This window comes from Lonchura striata, chromosome 9, assembly GCF_046129695.1.
Source record: "Lonchura striata isolate bLonStr1 chromosome 9, bLonStr1.mat, whole genome shotgun sequence".
Lineage (NCBI taxonomy): Eukaryota > Metazoa > Chordata > Aves > Passeriformes > Estrildidae > Lonchura > Lonchura striata.
The window spans coordinates 24,945,104-24,964,054 of record NC_134611.1 but is presented as its reverse complement, the minus strand read 5'-3'; the positions used below and the strand labels follow the sequence as shown (position 1 = coordinate 24,964,054).

Here is an 18,951-nt window from a genome sequence, read left to right as displayed (position 1 = left end):
CATCACATAGAGGAGCATCAGAGAAAATGCAGAGATTAAGTATTGCACAGCTGTACACAGTAAATAAACATTTTTAAATAAGGGTTTTTTTCAGTCTGAAGGACCTTGCAACACTTTAAAATACTAACCTTTTTTGTGGGAGTTATTAAATATATTGCCTTCATGTTTGGGACAGGCTCACGGGTTTTATATACATTCTCCACCACTATAAAGTAAGAAATATTACATTTTTTATAATTAGGAAGATTATGGATCTTTAAGGAAAACACTGCACATATTTTAATATAGAGTTGGATGTACCTTCTGCCAAGAGTCTTGATTTATTTCTTTGTTATTTTATATATAGAAGGTTACCACAAGGCTTTTTCAACTCTCAGTCAAGTGACAACTAAAGCTGTAGGACTAAATTCTTCCGAGGTATTCTACGCTTCTACAACAGAATGGCAATGCAAACATACTCCAGCTATGGGGCCCAGTAGCAACTCTCTTGGCAAGACAGTTCTTTTTCCAGCACAATGAAGGACAGAGAGAAACTATGCAGGGCATCATTTTGGACTACAGCCTCTTCTGTCCTTTGTTTGACTATGTCCTGGGCAATTACTCTGTTTCAACATAATTGCAGGCACAAATTAAGACATTTTTCAGCAAATCAGCTTCATTCATCTCTTGTTTTTATCTGTTTTAATGAAGTCATTACTGTATAATTTTACAATACACTAGCTTGAGAATGCAGAGATATTCTTGTGGCGCAGAAATTTTGTGGGGGAGGAACAAGGAAGATAAGTAATGTCAGACTCTCTTTCCACATCCAGATGGATGTGGAAAGACAGGTTCCTTTCAGCAGTGTGCTCACTAAAAATAAAAGGTTTGTTCTTGATGAAAAGGATGCATGCTCACCAAAAGTTTCCCACAAAGGATGAGTAGCATTTATGATTTAAAACCCACCCAAAAAGCAAAATTAATACAGGTCTACTATTATATTTCCAGAATAATCATGTTATGTGGAATAACTGGAATAAGAATAGTACTGTGGAATAAATAACCAAGCCTAAACAACAACCTCTTACACAAGCATTTCTGAAAATCTAGACCTAAAGCTAATTAAAACTACTTCATTTACATTTTGGGAATTTACTTCAATTTCAAAAATAGGCATCAGCAAACAAACACCCATTCCCACCTCCCAAAAAAACCCACCAAAAATGCCAAACCAAAAACCACCACAACAATCAAACAAACAAAAAAAAAGTAAAAGCGCAAAAACCACCAAAAAACCCTAGTCAAACAAAAAAACCCTTAGAGCAATCTTTAGGAGAAAAAATTAATGGGGATGTAAGCTTTCAGGCAGAGAAATATTTGTGGCTTTTAATTTTTAAAAAATCCATCACAATTGACCAATTACTATAGGAGTGTGAAACTCTATTTTAATATCCCATAACTCATTGTCTTCATCACCCAAATAAAGACCATTTCTTCCAAGGGTACTGTCAATTTCAGCCTTTCCCTTTTTCTCACCAGGATATTGCCATTGGTGTGTCAATAAGAATTATGCTTACCTGTGACACCCTCTGCCAGCAGATCAGACATTTTGCAGCACAGTGACAGTAATTTAGTAGTGTAATCATCTAAAAGCATTACCTAAATATATTATAAAAAAAACACACAAGTACTTAGATATATCAATCAGCTATATTAAACCCATGTCATTTCTTCAACAACTTGCCATAAAAGTTTGAAGCTAAAACTATTTTATGATTCTAGTTTTTTCATTACCTGCATATACCAACATTGCAGGGGGAAACTAATCTCAGAAGGCAGCTCCTAATGTACAGGATTTCCAAAGAAAAGCTCAATCTTAAATGCGAACTTTGTTCCCCCTACTCATAGTAGAAAGTACTTTGAAAGTTTCACTTGGACACAAGTATTTTGAATTCCTGCTAATTTACCCCATGGCCTGCTCAAATATAGCTGTATTTAATTTAAAACAGCTTTATCGTTTAAGCAGTTCTAACAGATATCATACTGCTAAATACTGCTCCACGTGTACTGCAGAGCAGTGTAATTTTTGAAATTAATACAGTACAAGTCTTCCAAAAGGAAAGTGAAGATAAACACAGTTTATAATTTTTCTTCACATTTAATTAAAAAGAAAAAGAGACTACTAGCCATTTGTTCTTCCTCTACTAGCCTCTAGACTTTTCAACATGCATTCTAGAGAGATCTGAATTATCAAAAGTAAAGTCTAATACTTGGACAGAAATGAATCTTGAGTGAAAATACCTGATGTTTACTTTATGTATTTGTTCTCTACTCAGCAACACAGATTTCTTGTTCATGTTATGACAGAATTCTTATTAAAAATTTAACAAAATTGTACCTTCCATTCTTCCTCTTTGGTGAAATCATCAAATACTGCCGATTTCAGCTCTGTAAGTAGATACAGTTTACCAGTTAGAGGAATCAAACTGTTACTAAGAAAGAAAAAAATATTTCACCCATTTAGACTCATATGTTCAGAGCCCTAAAAAGAGAAAGGAAAATATCCCATACTGATACATAGCTGCACAGAATTCTTCACCACAAACTGTCCCTGCCTGTTTCTAGGACTGTACACAGGTGTAATGACAAATTTTTAACCACATGAAAATTTTATTAACATTCATATTTTCTGACAACACTCCTGCCAGTTAATTAGTCTTTAGCATTACACAGAATTCCTTTTAATAAACCAAGTGTCCAACAACCTTGTCCAAAATCTCAAATATTCTATTTTTTCTACAATATTTGCCTATAAAAGACACTGGAATACAGAAATGCATAATTCAGTTGTCTTGAACCTCATTTCTGCAATTAAGAAACAGAAGCCTGTTTTCTGCCATAGTAAAATGAAAGTTTATTCCAAGCTATCAGTGTACCAGACACTGTGTACTTGCCTCCGCACTACTCCCACTCTTATTTTGCCCTCAACCTGCAGCTGCTTCACCCAAATAATTGGCCTACAATGGTTTATAGGCTTTCAAAATAATTTTTCTCCTGCAAGCATTCTGCATATACCAAAATCAAACCCAGGTTAGTGCTCCATTTTTGTCCAGGCTTTCATTTTCTGCTCACATATTTTATACTAACCATACACCCTAACTACCTTTCAGATTTTGTCCTCTCTGAATACATTTAACTACTTCACAAAGGCTTTTTTCCTTCTATCTTTACTTCACAATCTAGGAAAGAGCTATACACAATGCTGACAGAACAGCAGGCTGCCAAATCCCTGTGTGGAAAAAAGAAGCAAACCACACCTTGACAAAATTAATAACCTGTTTATAACATACTTCCTGAAAAAAGGACTGTTAAGCATGTGATACAAAAAACAGAATTGCTAAAATGCTGAATCACTTACAAAAGTCACTATAGCTATCTATGGCTAGCTATTATACGTGTCTACAAAACAACTTAAAGTTGTGAAAAAAATTCCTGACTGAATTCCTCATGAAAAAGACTTCATTTAGAGATTAACTATATAGAGCAGCTCTCTGTATTTCATTATTTTATCCACAGGAACTACTGTCTCCTAAATACAGGTAGCTTTCTCTGTCCTCATAACTGTGGGTTTAACTGACAACAAACTTCTATGAATTAACTTTTCCAAACACTTCTGCTTCAATTCCACATGCCACAGGTGTAACTTCTCTGCCTATTTACAGAGCAGGAGCAAAAAAAGCATACATTTCTGAAGTTCCTCATAATCAAGCTTGTAATATAAGTGTTTTATTATTCACACTGCTTCGCTGTCATTCTATTCTTTGCTCCTCACACTGCCAACACCATTTTCAAGTCTTTATGGCCCTTAATGATACACTTATGCTTAGATTAATTATTCCCTCTTAAGGTCCAAGTCCTCTATAAAATATCTAAGGACAAAACATGGACCTTACAGTAACAGGTATAAAGAGCAAGACAGCAGGATAAACAAAGCAGCAAAAGTGGGGATTTCTAAGGATTAAGTTTTAAACAAAAGTATCATACAGGAATGATGTATCATACCCTTCTCATACAGGAAGGGTACCGGTGCCAGCAATTAGAACTGAACTCCAGAGGGACAGTCTGCTTTTCACTTCTAGTGACACAAACAAACAGCTTTTAGGTGGAAGCAGAAGAGAAAAACGAAAAGAAGACAGCAGCAGGACCTCGCCATTTCAGTGACAGTCGCCAGGCTGGCTGAGCAGCTCATGGAGTCACAACCTCAGTACAATTAAGCCCGGGATGAGGTGGCTGCTAATGCCTTTTCCCCAAAGGTCTCACACTACCTGAAATATTACCAGCCTTTCTACTCCAGCAAGGAAAGGCGCAGTTATAACTTCATTTTCTGTAACAAACACCAGCAGAACCTGCTCCAAAACAAGGAGATAAAAATCTGCAGTTCACTTGTAAGCCTACCTGGGAACACCCTCCGCTTTTTCTATCGAAAACCGTGAAGCCAAACACAAAGTGGGAAGTGCACTCCGTGAGAGATCCCCTTTGGGGCCGGAGTAGCTCCGAAAGTAGTAGCTCGGAAGTAATAAAGAAATGCATGAAGAGCTGACTTAAGTTTAGGCTCTTCAAAAGCCCGTCAGGTGGGCTGTATCCTGCAGAGCTCACCCTTATCTCGGAAAAAGGCACAAGCGACTCTTTGCAGCCCTGTCACTGAGGACACCTGCGGCAACGTCGCAAGCCGGGGCAGCCACCTCCCAGCAGCGCGCCGAGTCACCGCCCGTAATCGCCGGCAGAAGCCGCCACGCACAGCGTCCGCCGGGCACGGCTGCCCACAGAGCCGCCCGGGCCCGACCCAGCCCCGCTCGGCCGCCTCAGCTCCGACACGCAGCGCGGCTCCGGCCGCGTCGGGAGCGGCCCCGGAGCCCCCCTCGGCGGGCACCCCCCATCCCACACACGGAGCTACGCGGAGCCCGCGCCTCAGCGGCGGAGGCTCCCGGCCGGCCCCAGGGCGCTGCCGCCGCGGGGCCGGGGAAGGAGCCCCACAGTCACTCACTCTGCCACACGAAGCTCTTCAGCCCCCGCACTGCCGGCGCCATCTTGCTGCCAGCCCCGCCTGGCAGCGCTGCCTTCCCCACCTCTTTAGGGGCGGTGGCGGAGGGCGCAGCCCGATCTCGGGCGGGGCGGCTCCTGCCGGCCGGGGTCAGCCCCTCAGGAGCCCGGACCTGCCGGCCGGGAGCCGGGCGCTCTTCGTCTGTCGCCAGGGGCTCCGAACTTGCCACTAGGGAAGTGCCGGGTGACGAGGGCTCGCCCCCTGCTCAGGTGAGGCCGGGACGGTGGGAGCCGCTCCCGCCCCCGAGGCCGCCCTTGGCGATATGTGGGGAGCTGGAGACCGCCCGGCCGGGGTGGCTCCCGAAACCTGCCCCGGTCCCGGCTCCTTCTGGGGGAAAACCGGGGCTCCCTCACGAAAACCGCCCCCAGGTTCCCGCTGACATGCGTGTAAACCACCAAGGAAAACAGTGTCGGGTCGTAGCGGCTGTTGATGCCTATAATCACCTGTCAGAAGTTATAGTTCGAAGACAAAGTCCTGTTCTCAAAGGGGAACCAACAGCCGGAACAAATAACGCAGGAATGCTAGGAAAAATTCTCTTTCTACAGCGCCAGGTATGAGGAAGAATATTTAGTTCCCAGTCTGTATGGCAGTGTATTGTTCAAAGAGGAAGGCATCATACCCCATGCCCTTAAGGATGAGAGCATCATTCCCGACAGAAAAGAAGATCCTTGTGAGTGGGCAAAAATGCAATAGACAATGAGCCGAAGACAAAATTTCACTTAGCTTAATTGTTTTGTGAGTTGTATAAACCATACAGACTCCGCACCCTGTGGGAGAATGGAAGAGACCCCCACGAGCCTGCGGCCAGAAGCCGAGCGCTGTGGTGGCCCCGAGTCACCAGGGCTTGGTGGCCGCTGCCCAGCTGTGACCCAGCAGGGAGGAGCGGCCAGCCCGGCGCGACCTCCTCTGCCCCGGGCCGTGCGCCTACAGCGGCAGCACCGCTGGCAACGGCGCTGGCATCGGCCTCAGCTCGCCCCCGTGCGAAGCTGCAACGACGTTCTGACAAGATGTGCAGCACGAAAGGTAAATCATTAGCGTTTACTGGAGTGCTTCTCAGCTGCCTAGAAATTATAAGTGCCACTTACTTGATGTAAAGCTATTTTCGCGATGATACTGTATTCTTCAGAAAAGTAAACTAAAAGTTAGGGTGGAGCACTATCAGATATCCGCTTCCGTATTGGTATTCCATTACTACCGCAGTGTTGCACTGTTTACATATGACTGAAAAATAATTTTGAAGTGTGTCAACAACTGCAAACGGGATTAATAGGCAGGTTCAGAGGGGAAAATGCAGAAGCAGTACAATCTGCGTACCTGTACCAAATCCCATTGCTTGTGTACTCTTTCCATGCTTAAGAATCTGAGCAAATACATCATACCAGTAAAATGTGTTCATAAACATAATATTATAGCTTGTTGTTACTAACATTCTTAGATTTAAAATTTTTAAAATAAAATATGTTACACTGTATTTCTAATTTTGTTACATCTTCCTTTTCAGATATTTTCAGCAAACACAGGTAAATACTCAAAACGTTTTTTTGGTTTTGCCTGCCTAATTTTGAAGGGGTCTGAAGAGAAAATCCACTTACGATTTTTAATAAAATAGTCTATAAGTTCTAGCAGCTTTGTAAACAAAAATTGTTTCATGTTTGATTCAGGCTTAAAACTACATTTGATGTCTTTGTAAATTTTAAATCTGTTTCATGATTTCAAGAAAAAAATCACTTTGCTTCAGCTCTAAAAAACTGGGCAGCAGATATATACCATTAGCAAAAGACAAGAAAAGCAACACTGACTGAGCCAGATACACACCTCCTACTCTGGCAGTGTGTAACCTTAAGGTGTTGTTATTCAGGCATTACACACTGTCTAATAACTGCCTAACAGTTAACATTGCTGATACATTAAACAGCACTGGAATTCACTAAGCTGATTTAAAAATTTGGTCAGGATTGGTTGCAGGGTCTCTCCAGACTGAGGTAAACACACTTTTATGGGTCACGCTAGCTCCAGATCACAGGAAAGGGCCAATTAGTTGTATTTGTAGATGCTGTTTCTGTACTATTTACTTGTATAAAGCTCTGGACTTCATGACAAAAAAAACCCAAAAAAACCAAAAAAAAACCCAAAAAACAACAACAAAAACCCCAAGCAATAAAATTATCAACTGAACAAACAACAAAGATCCCACCAAAAAGCCCAAAACAATGCAACCCCACTCCACTGTCTCTTGAAAAGAAGACTTGAGAACCAAGAAAATTCCTGTTGAATACTTGGAGGCAGGCAGCATATGGATATGCTAAAATGGATGCTTTCAGAGCAGTAGCTGTGAAATCATGTGGACTAACAAATTAGGTAATTAAAACCAGCTAGGTTATTTCACAGTAATTACTTCATTAATGCTTAATTTTAAAAAATTAAATTCAATGCATAATAGTAAAGATGTATTAGTTAGAATTACACAAACACTCTCAAAAAATTTCTATATATTATTTAAAATACACATTGTTTTAAATTTCATTTGACACAGAGTAACAGCTCAAACCTTAGATTTCAATCTACTAAAGGAACTTGCAAAAATCTACCCTTCAGCTGATATCAGACTCTACCCAAATTTACTGAGATTTAGTGTTCTACTGCTTTTAATTATTGCTGGTGAAAAGTAAGAGATACAATGACAACCTCATTGCAAAACATCAAAATTGGCACTTAAATGCTGTTTTACCCTGCTTAATAGCTGGTGGTCATCCATACATGTGAAGCTGCATGTGCTTCACAGTGGGTCAAAGGGCTCAAAGATCTAAAGCCAGCAGAATTCATCAAATTCCTTCAGGTTCCTCTAAAGAGGGGAACTTGTATGCTGTAGGAAGCTACTAATATTACTATTCCAGTACTTAGCATTGGAGCCACAGGTAATTTCCAAGACAGATGAGGCTTCACAAGGATATCTATCTTAGGCTATTATGGGCACATGGCAGACTATGGAAACTTGTGGTTCATAGTGCTTTGGTCATGGTCATTTACCCTGAGAACTGAAGAGTGCACACTGTGAGACAACAGCTCTGCAACCAGAGCTCCTCCAGCTAAAACTGGCAGAAATTTTCTTCTAAAGCCCCTGGGATGAATGTCCAATGCTGCTGTACTGCACTGCAACAACTGCACCAGAGTGGGCAGCACTGGTACTTCCACTAGCTCACCCCTACTCATCACAGTTGCTTTTACAGCTCTGCAGTTCCTTCTGCTTTTTAAGGAAGGGCACATGAAATAATAAAATGGCATCAGAAAGACAAAAAGGAATTAAAGAGACCCTGGATACAAACTGAAGAGCTGCATGACAGTAAATCCCAAGGTGTCTTGATTCAAGTAATTTTCACAGGTCTTGGTTGGCAGTGAATATTGTGTTGCCCATTACACTGCCAACTCAAGTATGTAATATTGATAATATTAAATTCACAGGTCAGAAAAGACTACTTATAAAATAGGAAAATAAAAGCAGTCCTGAAATTACTGCACTTGTAGAGATCCTGGATGAGCCTGTCTTTGCACAAGCTATTATCAAGTATTCACCATCTTTGTTGTAGTGAGACCGTGCTTGTCCACGTTCAGGTCAAACATTGTCTCTCAAACACCTGCATTTTTTCCTGCAAATAAACCATTCTTTCAATGTATTACCCAAAAGTCTCAGAAGAGGAAGAGCCCTGAAGGAACAACTGGAAATCAATAATCCATTTTCCCTGACAAACCACTGGTTCTGCAGCCTCTCTGCCGAAGAACATACTTGTTTCAGAAACTGAAGGTTGAAAACAAGGCCAAAAGAAGCCCTCTAGACACAAACAAGATAAATTAAAGTTGCCCTTTCTGGACAGAATCCATGCAATCCCTTGGCAGATTGCAGAGACTGTTCCAGTTATCTACTAGACAGAGTATCTTTTTTCTTCTCCAATCTTAAATGAAAGCTCAGTATTTTAGCTTTACGCTGCAAGGGAATTAATTTGTTGAAGCTTACATTTTGTTTCAAGTTCAGACTTAAAATCAGGTAATACAAATATAAGCAGACGATCTTAACAACGTTAGTACTAAAAAATGTTGATTACTAAGGATCATGGTGATAAAGACCATTACAGTTTAGAAAACAGGAAGAACAGGGAGGAAGAAAAAAACTTTTCTTCTTGGAATACTATGGAATGAATTATACTGTTAGAAGTCAAAACACTGTTTTCCTTGGACGTTTAAAGCAAAATATGCCTAAATGCCTTGCATCACACAGAAACAAAAAAAAGGCACAAATACTGTATTTCTACCTTCAGGTTACTTCATGATTGATTCCCACTTCACATTCTTCCTATCTTGGGGCTGTGGCATTTGTTTGCTACATCTTTGTTGTAAGTTGCTTATTACATAAAATCCCTTATTCATACAGTGTCACTTGATCTGAAAATAAAATGTGGAGGAACTGAAGCATTCTTTAACTGGCAATGAATGTGCAGGGAAAAGCTGACGCTCAATACAAAGGAATTGAGAGTTTATTCCAGATGGTTCTCCTCACTTAGTATACAAGTCATCAGAATAATCTATGAAATAGACTTGGACTTTAATGATATGATCTTTTTCTATAATGCATTTTGGTTTTTCCTTCTAACAACCTGTTAAAAAAAAAATCTGCCAGATGAAATGTTCAGCACAAACTGTGATCTTTACTATTTGTAGAAAATATGAATTAAAAAAGGACACTATCAGTTAATTCTTATTTTAAATGTTTACACTTATAAAATGCTTTGGAAGCATGAAACTGAAATCCTTTGTGATATTTTTCTTCTTCCTACCTCCCTCTTCCCATCTTAAATGCCTTTATTAGCCCAGGATTATCATAAATGACAGAGTGCAGCTGCTTAAAAACATTAAAGGACCACAGATGGATAAACTGTGTTTTTTATAAAAAAGGAAGCTTACAAGGATTTTCTTCAAACAAATAAAATGCATAGATGGCTACGGTACTCATCCATCAACCTTTACAGTGTCCGCTTGAGGTAGCCTTTCTACAGAATTACTAGACAAGCCCCAACATAATCTAAATCCTTGCATCAATGCCACTATCTCTGAAAGTCCACTCAATTTAACACCACTGGTGATCAACACAATACATTTTAAAAGCTTTGGACAAAACAGCAGGTACAGTGGACATAAATGTTAGTTCTAAATCTGCAGCCCTCAATGTACATTGTATGCACATAAATATCTCAGCTATAACAGACATTCCAGATCCATCCCTAAAAGCCTTACTATTATGGAAAGCATAGCCATGCTAACTTCAGGATACAAACCATAATTCCACGTCTACAAAAGGAAAGTATAATTAGTGGCAGTTTATTGCCTCATACAAATTTATCCAACATGGCAACCATGCCAAAGGAATTAAAACATTTTCAGGACATATGTACAGACTGTACATTTCAGAAACATCTGAACAATAAAAATGCAAGAACAATCTCGGCATTACAAATTAAACTAAACAAATGGTTTGAAACCGTCAATGCATTGAATGGGTTTACAAAGGCACTTCCCTACCGAAAATAGGAAATGACAATCTGCAGCCTAGAGGGAGGTTGGAGAAGAGTGCTCATCAACTACTGCACAATCTCAACTTTAAGAAAAAATAAGCAGGATTTAATCAAACATTTATAGGATTCAATGTGATCCACTTCTGAAAGAATTCACACAGTCTCATCTTTGTTTTTCTGTTGCTTTTCTTGGCTCTCTCGTTCTGTACTTTGGCTCCTTCGACGATCATGTTTGTCAGAATGGTCCTTGCTATCACTGTGATCATGTTTGTGGGAACGTTCTTTGCTTCTGCTACGCTTCCTAGATTTTTCTTTGTTGGGACTCTGATCTCGTTTTCTGGACTTCTCAACACTATCTGTTCTTCCTCTACTTCTGCTTCTACTTTGTTTATTTGACTTCTCCTTATTTTCATTTTTATGTTTACTTGATTTTTCTTTGCTCCTGCTTCTGCTGCGCTTACCTGTGTTCCTGCTTCGGCTCCTACTCCTATGCTTTCTTTCCCGGCTCCGACTTCTACTATGCTTTCTCTCTTTTTTGGAATCCCTCTTGTCGTCGCGGTGTTTCTTCTCATCTTTGTCATCCTTGTGTCTCCTCTCCTCTGTGTCACCCTTACTTTTCCTTTCTTTTGACCTTTCTCTAGATCGATCTTTTTCCCTCTCACTACCTCTTTCCTTATCATAATCTCTCTCCTTTTTCCGACTCCGCTCATTTTCTTTCTCTCGTTCCCTATCCCTGTCTCTTCTATCTCCTTTCCTGTCACGACTTCGACTCCGGCTTCTGTATCTGTCCCTGCTTCTGCTTCGCCTCCGTTCTAGTGAGCGATCAGTACTTCGAGATCTCCGCCTTTCTTTTTCTCTCTCCTTTGCTTCACGTTCTAATCTCTGCCGTTCTCGTTCTCTTTCTAGTTCTCTATCAAAACTAGATGATCCATGGCCTTCCCGATGGTGACTTCTGCTTCTGGATCTTCTGGGAGACCTCCTGGGACTGATGGATCTTGGTCTTGGAGACCTTTTAAAATAGAAGACATTCCATATGAAACACCTCCTTCAATAGTTAAGAAATCCTCTTTCCAATTTATACTTCACAGACAGAGCTTGTATTTAATCTTAAATACAAGAAATTATCTGATTATTTTAATCCACTAGCATCCATAAACTGTTGCCTTAAAATCTATTTCAGTGAAAAGACAATACGTTGCCTGTAATAAGTAGTTCAATATTGAACTTTTAACATTAATTTTTAAAATAATGATTATGTGACCTTGAACGTCTACGTTCTGCATGCCGGTCGATTTCTTCCATCCCCTCCTTGCCATCTTTCTTGATTTTTCTAGGTCTGCTTTTAATTTGCTGGTCAATGGCTTTCTGGACTGGCACAGGAATTCTTGGAAACAACGTGGAAAACCATTCAAGCTTAGTGAGGAAGGAACGAAGCATCTCCCCTATGGTCATAATGCAACCCCCACCTGCCTTCACATCCAGGTCCTGCAAAATACAAGCAAAAAATATCCTGATGGTCAAAAATATTCTTTACTGATTTAAAAAAAAAATGCTGCTACATTTCTGTCCTATTGAAGTCTCATGATTATGAAAGTTTACTTGTCTTATATTCTAATATATTTCCTTAGAGAAATTCAGCTCTGCACCCTTTGGATTTGGCAGAACGTTACAGATAGGGAATGGGACTTAATATATATGCATGCAGGCACACACTAATCCTGCAGCCATCTGGATGGTAAGGGACTGTCGATGAAGAGATTAACCGAAAATCCCCTTACACAGTCTGGTTATATGGTATGATCTTGCATTGTATTTAAATGCTACAAAGTTGAGAAGTCCTCTGAAACTACATTTAATACTCCATTTTGTGGATATACAACTGTGTACCATCATACCCAACCCTGTGGCCTAAATCATTTATGAACTACATCATTGCCTATCTAAAAATGATCATAGAAAAACCTCTAGTACAAAATGGCATCCTAACAGAATTGGAAGCAATAGCAAACCAACTGCCATGAAGCAGTGAGGTTTCTAATTTAGAAATATGTAAAAAAAATAAATAAATGAACAAATAATTGGAAACGCATAATCCATGATGACCATTGTCTCTGAAAAGGGTCATTACCGCATGAAGGCCTTCTTGCTATGCCCTCTCACAGCTCAGGACATGTTAGTCAGCTATTGTCAGTCCCAAACCTATAGTGCAAGCACACAAGGAAAGTGAGATTTGTTATCTAAACAGGAAGAGAAAATCTGAACGTAAAACTGCTTGCACTCACACACATTTAAGTGTTCAGATATACAGTTTTTCCAAATATAATCGCTGCAGAGATCTAAAGAAGAAAAAGAGGAGTTAAACGTAGCACCTGGAGAGTACGTACAGTTAAACAAAATAAACATAAGAAGCATTTTGAAAAGTAACTCTGCGTCCTGGAAAGGTTTTCACAGCAGGATGACAAAAGATGAACTGCTTCCACATATTTAAGAACTGGATGGGGGAAAAAAATCCTGTGGGTTTAAATAATTCCATATATAAAAATTTGCTTCATCCTACTGAATTTGACCAGGACTGGTAAGAAATTTAAGCATCCCCAAGCAGTTGTCCTATATAACACAAAGGTATTGATAGCAGCTGGGAAAGAAATACTAATTCCAAAAATATAGGGGGAGATTTTAAGCAACAATAAACAAACACATCTTGACACCCAGTATCAGCAAGAACTGAAATGTATAAACTAAAAACTCTGCTTTGAATAATGAACCAGTTAAGACCTGCACAATACATCATACTTGCAACTGCTTTACTGTCCTTGGAATTGACTTTGTAGGACCCTGAGAATGAAGCCACCCAACACTTCTCATAAATTACAGTCCAACGTTATGGAGGAGAATTCATATTGCACTGCTTCAAGTCCAATTTGGTTTCATTTTTGTTAAAAATCTAATATAGCAGGGGTTTACCTGAAATCATCAGTTTTTTCCTTTGCTCAATGTTTTTGATACTTAGCATGAAAGAAGCCATTTAAAACAAATACACTGCATTGCAGTTAGACACAGGTATAATTAACACTATTTTTAATACCAATATTTGGACATCATTTGCAACTACAACATTTGAAATTTCTTCAAGTAGATGCCTACTGTCACGCTGAAGATGGTAAGTGATCCTTCCTGTTGTAGTCTGAAATTTAAGATACCTTTTCAAACCTGCTCAATAAATCCTATTTGCAGCAGTATTGCAGACTCTGTATTCAACTTCATAGCCCAAGAAACCTCACCCACCAGCTCCCTACTGTTTCTCCAACTCTGTATCAGGACTAGGATACCAAAGGCATTCTCCTATCTGACTGCATAATAATGCAACCTCTTCACTGAATTTCTTCAGTTAGCAACTCATCTCTTCATCTGCCGCATTAACAAGGACATTAAGATTCCAGAAATAATGCCACCTGATGCAGTAATAAGTCTTTTTTCTTCTCTGAAGAAATCTCGGGTTTGGTTGTTGCAGAACATGAATAATAACCACTACAAATCTAGCACTTGCATGACTTACTACACCTTACCTAAAAGTAACTGTGATTTTAAAAAACACACAGAAGACACATTCACACAGCCTGCTGTCTGCATTCTGATTCAGTATGCCTGTTCCGCGTGGCTTTGCAAATCTGACACAGTAACATATTAACCAATGAAAAAAACCTGGTAGACCTTCAACATCTAAGAGAAAACACCCAGGTCCCAGCTCAAACCTGTTTCCTGCACTAATTAATGTACACAATGTAAACAAGAACATAACATTGTAACATTCAAACTACAGAAAACCCTATCAAGCAATATTTAAGCCTAAAGTAGTAACATGAAAAGAAACAAAAGAAAATAAATTATTACCCTCGCCGACATACCTCTTCATCATCAAGAAAGGATTCAAACCAGTCCCATAGATCTGTAGGTGGCTGTGTGTACCTTTAAGCACAAAAACAATATAAAAGTTTAATACAGCTTTCTGCATATTAGATCAGTCATTAGTTGATGATATTGATACTTACCTAATATACATAAATCCAAGAGCCCTAATGTATGGGGAGTCTGTATGAGTGATAAGGCCCATCACTTGTTTACGAGTGAGCTTCAGTGTAAATAATTTGTAGAGCAGACAAAAAGCAGTAGACACAATTCCTCCAGTTCCAACACCACGCACCTTTCAAAAGCAGAAAGTTAAGTGAGGATGCAGGAAGTCACAAAGACATTATTCCAAACCTACAAAAGAATATGAGAACTAACACACGATAAAATTTGAATCTACAAATAAAGCTATGTGGAAAAATCTACTTACATCCACAGCTTTGGAAGCAAGAAGTATGTGTCTATTCTTTATAATAAATATTTTATATCTAGAGACTGAGCAAACATACAAGCACATTTTATCTATGCTTTGAAAAGTTATTTACCAGACAGAAAAATTTAAGAAGGCACGTACTTCTACTTACCCCTCCACACATCCCTGTCTGGCCTGCTGTTTTTCTGCTGCCCTTTTCCCATGGTTCAACATGTGTAACCTGAAAGGGTGAGGTGGGAGACAGAAGGAAAGAAAGAAAATTCCAATTAAACTTCCATAATGTTTAGGTGATCACACAAGCCTGATTTAACAATGGATATCCTAAACCAATCTTAAAAAACTGTCTTCTAGCAAATTCAAGATGAAGTCTGCTTTGTCATTAAAGCAAAGCACTTGGCTACTTTAAATACCACATTAAGAAATTACAGACAAAATCTTGAATGAAATTTAAAACAAATAAATCCCATAACCCCAAAGGAAACATCCATGCTTATTCTATACCCCATGTACTTTCAAATACTTTATGACTAAACCGCATCATTACGATTTTCTTGGGAGACTGAACAACTGCCTTTATTTAAACCATCTCCTTACAAGTTTAGTGATAACTGCTGATGACAGCTACATATGTCAAAATATAAACTCTCATATTCCTAAGTCTCATTCTTGAAGTAAACTTAACTAAAGATTTGTTTTCTTTATCCCTTACTATTAAGACAAAATAAATATGTTTATCAAAGGTAGTATTTTAACATAAAGTCATTTTTTTTTCTCTTAGACTGCAGGGATGTAAAATTTGCCCAAGACAAATCTTGTGAGATACATTTAGGGATGAGTGCACAAACAAAGTTATCAACACCATTCATAAAACTTGGCAATAAGAGTCATAAACAAGCTCAGAACCACATTAATTGCCCATGCTACATTTGAAATTCTGAAATTCAGAGAAGCAATATTTGGCTCAATAAACAAGTATATTTCCTAAACACATCCATTTAAAATACATATATAAGACAAAAAAGGATACAATTGTGCTACATTGCATTGGGACTAAGAGTTCATGCTGTATGGTACTCCACAAATTAAGATTCTTTAACAATACATTGAATAAAACCAATCACATGAAATCAGACACACACTAACAGCAGAAGCTGCTGAACTGTTTGTTTGGGTTTTTTACAGTCGCTGTCTTTGCCAAACAGGAAATACGAGAGATGCCAATACCGTAGAATTCAAAATCCACTATGACTTCCTGTACTGTTAGCATGAGAAGTTCATAAATACTACATAAATAATACTGTATATCCTCCTGGTTATGTCGTGTTGCCTCTCACAGGAAATAAAAAGTATTTTTTAGTCAAAGGACTGAGTATAACATTATCACAAATGCTAGTCTTCAACTTTAATTACAGTCAATGTAAACATGCTGGTTTTGACAGGTATCAATTAAAACAAAGAACAAAACCCTGCAAACAATATTAATTTCAAAAAGGAGTAATTAAGGTTTTTATCCCACAAAGACTGATTTGTATGCTTAACTTGTTGGAAATACACAGATGAAATGAAGTTGAGGACATGCACATGGTGTTAAGGTCAAGGATAAAGAAAGAGGAAGACCTGCACTTCATAGATACAGAACTGAAACACGAACCCAGAATTACAAATGAATTAATTCAAATATCTGGACACAATCCATATCTCCAAAGATGGTTCTTATCACTAGCTGCCTGTTTGACTTACAATCACCTTTCCTCATAATCCAGCACCCAGCATTCTAATATTTTCTAGAAGAGCCACTTGTTTCTTAGACAGACAAATACACTTGAAGATACAGCTGCTATGACAGGTCATTAAAAAAAAAAACAAACACAATAATTAATTTAAAAAAACAACTAACAAAAGGAAAACCCACAGCAATTATTCAGGAATCTTAAAACATTAAGAGAATTCAGATCTTCTTAATATCAATGAAGCAGCTTAACCATCAGGTTATCTTCTCCCTCACAGCCATTACTCACAAGTCAGTAAGGGGCTGAGTTTTCTCTTTATTTAGCATGCAGTTTTGAGTCACTAACTGTCAAGTTCAGTAAACAAATCAGATCAATATGCAGGTTTTTAATGGCTTGTCAAAATTCTTCCCAAATTTAAGATAAAACCACTTTTAGAATGAAAGAGTAGGTCAAGCAAATGAACTATCTGATCTACTGCTGCTGAGCTCTACCAGCACAAAGATGACAATTACTTTTTAGTGCACCTGAAGGGGTTCACTTTAAAAATACAGTAAACTCTCATTTTGTCTAAAAATATGTTTTTTTCATAACTTTTTCAGTTCTAAAAATCAGTTGTGTAAGTAAACTCTGCTACTTTTCATTCAGATAGTCATGAGTCTCACACATGCAGCATGTAGTAAAATAACTGGAGAGATGTTGCTGACAATATATGTTACACTAAGTACTAGGAGAAATAAATAATCAGCTCCAAAAGACAGAGCACAGGCAGAGAAATGCTACCTTTACATGAAAAAACAGTAGCATAAGAAAGCATAAACTGCCAAAAATCTCAAAATACTGTGATGGAATTATTTTTCACAATTATAGTGCCTTAAGTAACCTGATTTGGCTTGGATAAATGAAACAAAAAGGCTACCTTTGCTTTTTATTTTATTTATTTCAAATATACTGAAACCCACCAGCTGACACAATAACATTATCAAGCAAAATGAATTCACCTGAAAAAATACGCCAATAACGACCAAAACACAGGTGATTAACGGAATTATCTAAATTTTGGTTTCGTTATAAGAACAAAGAAAGTGGCTGCGTTGATTAGCATTAATTATGCATACCTCTACCTGGGAGAGTGGCTCGATGGAAGCCTCGGTGCAAAACTGATTCAATCCTGCTAACAAAACAAGAACCGAGACATAGGTGCCCTGATACAGACCATTCATCTCCCCAGCACATCTTACCTAACGCCAAGAGAAGCAGTAAAACGAACTCGTTAAGTTGTACGCTGAGTTACGGAGGAGGGAATTCTAACATGGAACAGAGTGAAAGCCGCACGCCGACACCGAGGGTCACCGCCGTGGCTCCTGCGCGGTGGCGGCTCCGCGCCGCGGGCAGGGCCGGTCCCGGCGGCACGGACCGGCTGGAGGCGCAGCCCTCAGACGGCCATTTCACCCCACCGCCCCGGCCCACGCCGCCCTCTTCAAAACCCATTTACAGCTCGGCAGTTCCAAATCCGACGCGGAACACGCCTCTTTGGTGAGGCAGAGAAGGCAGAGCCTCGTATTCCCCCAGCTCAGCAGCACAACCGGTACTTCCTCCCATCCCTCACCGCAAGATAAGGGGCGAAAAGGCGCGGGCCGCAGCCAAACCGGGCCCGGCGCCAGCGCGGCCCGCGGGCTCACCTTGAAATAGATCTCGTCCACCACTTCGTGGTAGGTCTTGAGCTCGTAGAGCTGCACCTTGAAGTAGGGCGACGAGAGGATGTTGGTGAGGATCATAGGGTTCAGGTTCATGGTCTTTTCGTTGCCCCACAGCGGTAGCACGTTGCCCTGCTTGCCCGAGGCCGCCGGCTTGGGGCCCCCGCTCTGCAGCGGCTGCTGCACGGGCGGGACGGCACCGGGCGGGTGCTGGGCCACCTGCTGCCCCTGGCAGTTCGCCACCGCGGGGCTGTTGTTGGCCATGGCGGGTCGGCGCTCGGGGCAGGCCGCGCACACGGAGCGGGGCCGGCGGGCGCTGCCTCAGCCCCGACAAGATGGCGGCCGGGGAAGTGACGGCGGCGCCTTCCGGGGCCGCGTCACCGACCCGCGGGAGCGGCGGCGATAGGGCGGGGGAGCCGCGGAGCCTCCGCGCGGCCCCGCCCGCTGCCAGCCCGGCCGCTTCCCGCCGCGCTTCCCGCCCTCGCCTCGCGGCAGCGCGGGGACCCGGCGGGCGGGACGTCACCGCCGGGGAGAGTGAGGGATTCTG

At 40.3% G+C, this 18,951-nt stretch overlaps 2 protein-coding genes across 3 annotated transcripts in view; both read right to left on the bottom strand.

The window, feature by feature from the left end:
* The window catches only part of STXBP3 (syntaxin binding protein 3), a 46,062-nt gene extending 40,919 nt beyond the window's left edge, over positions 1-5,143 (bottom strand). For both annotated transcript variants that reach the window (XM_077785486.1, XM_021547093.3), the window contains exons 1-4: positions 5,024-5,143; positions 2,378-2,427; positions 1,557-1,638; positions 129-205 (exon numbers count right to left, since the gene is read on the bottom strand). In XM_077785486.1, the coding sequence (XP_077641612.1) occupies positions 129-205; positions 1,557-1,638; positions 2,378-2,427; positions 5,024-5,066 (252 nt within the window). In that variant the 5' untranslated portion in view covers positions 5,067-5,143. The remainder of the gene's footprint in view (positions 1-128; positions 206-1,556; positions 1,639-2,377; positions 2,428-5,023) is intronic.
* Positions 5,144-9,996: 4,853 nt separating this feature from the next.
* On the bottom strand, positions 9,997-18,736 carry PRPF38B (pre-mRNA processing factor 38B). Its single transcript, XM_021547080.2, has 6 exons — positions 18,390-18,736; positions 15,132-15,200; positions 14,691-14,842; positions 14,547-14,607; positions 11,903-12,126; positions 9,997-11,650 (listed from the first exon to the last, which is right to left on the bottom strand). Exons 1-6 carry the CDS (start codon positions 18,666-18,668, stop codon positions 10,795-10,797), a joined length of 1,641 nt encoding a protein of 546 aa, XP_021402755.1. The 5' UTR covers positions 18,669-18,736; the 3' UTR covers positions 9,997-10,794.
* Between the last annotated feature and the right edge of the window lie 215 nt (positions 18,737-18,951).

Coding starts and splice junctions, on each gene's coding strand:
- PRPF38B (XM_021547080.2), bottom strand. CDS start 18,668: ATGGCCAACAACAGCCCCGCGGTGGCGAACTGCCAGGGGCAGCAGGTG. Junction 15,201..18,389: donor TGGACGAGATCTATTTCAAG/GTGAGCCCGCGG, acceptor TCACCCTTTCAG/GTTACACATGTTGAACCATG. Junction 14,608..14,690: donor CTTGGATTTATGTATATTAG/GTAAGTATCAAT, acceptor TTGTGCTTAAAG/GTACACACAGCCACCTACAG.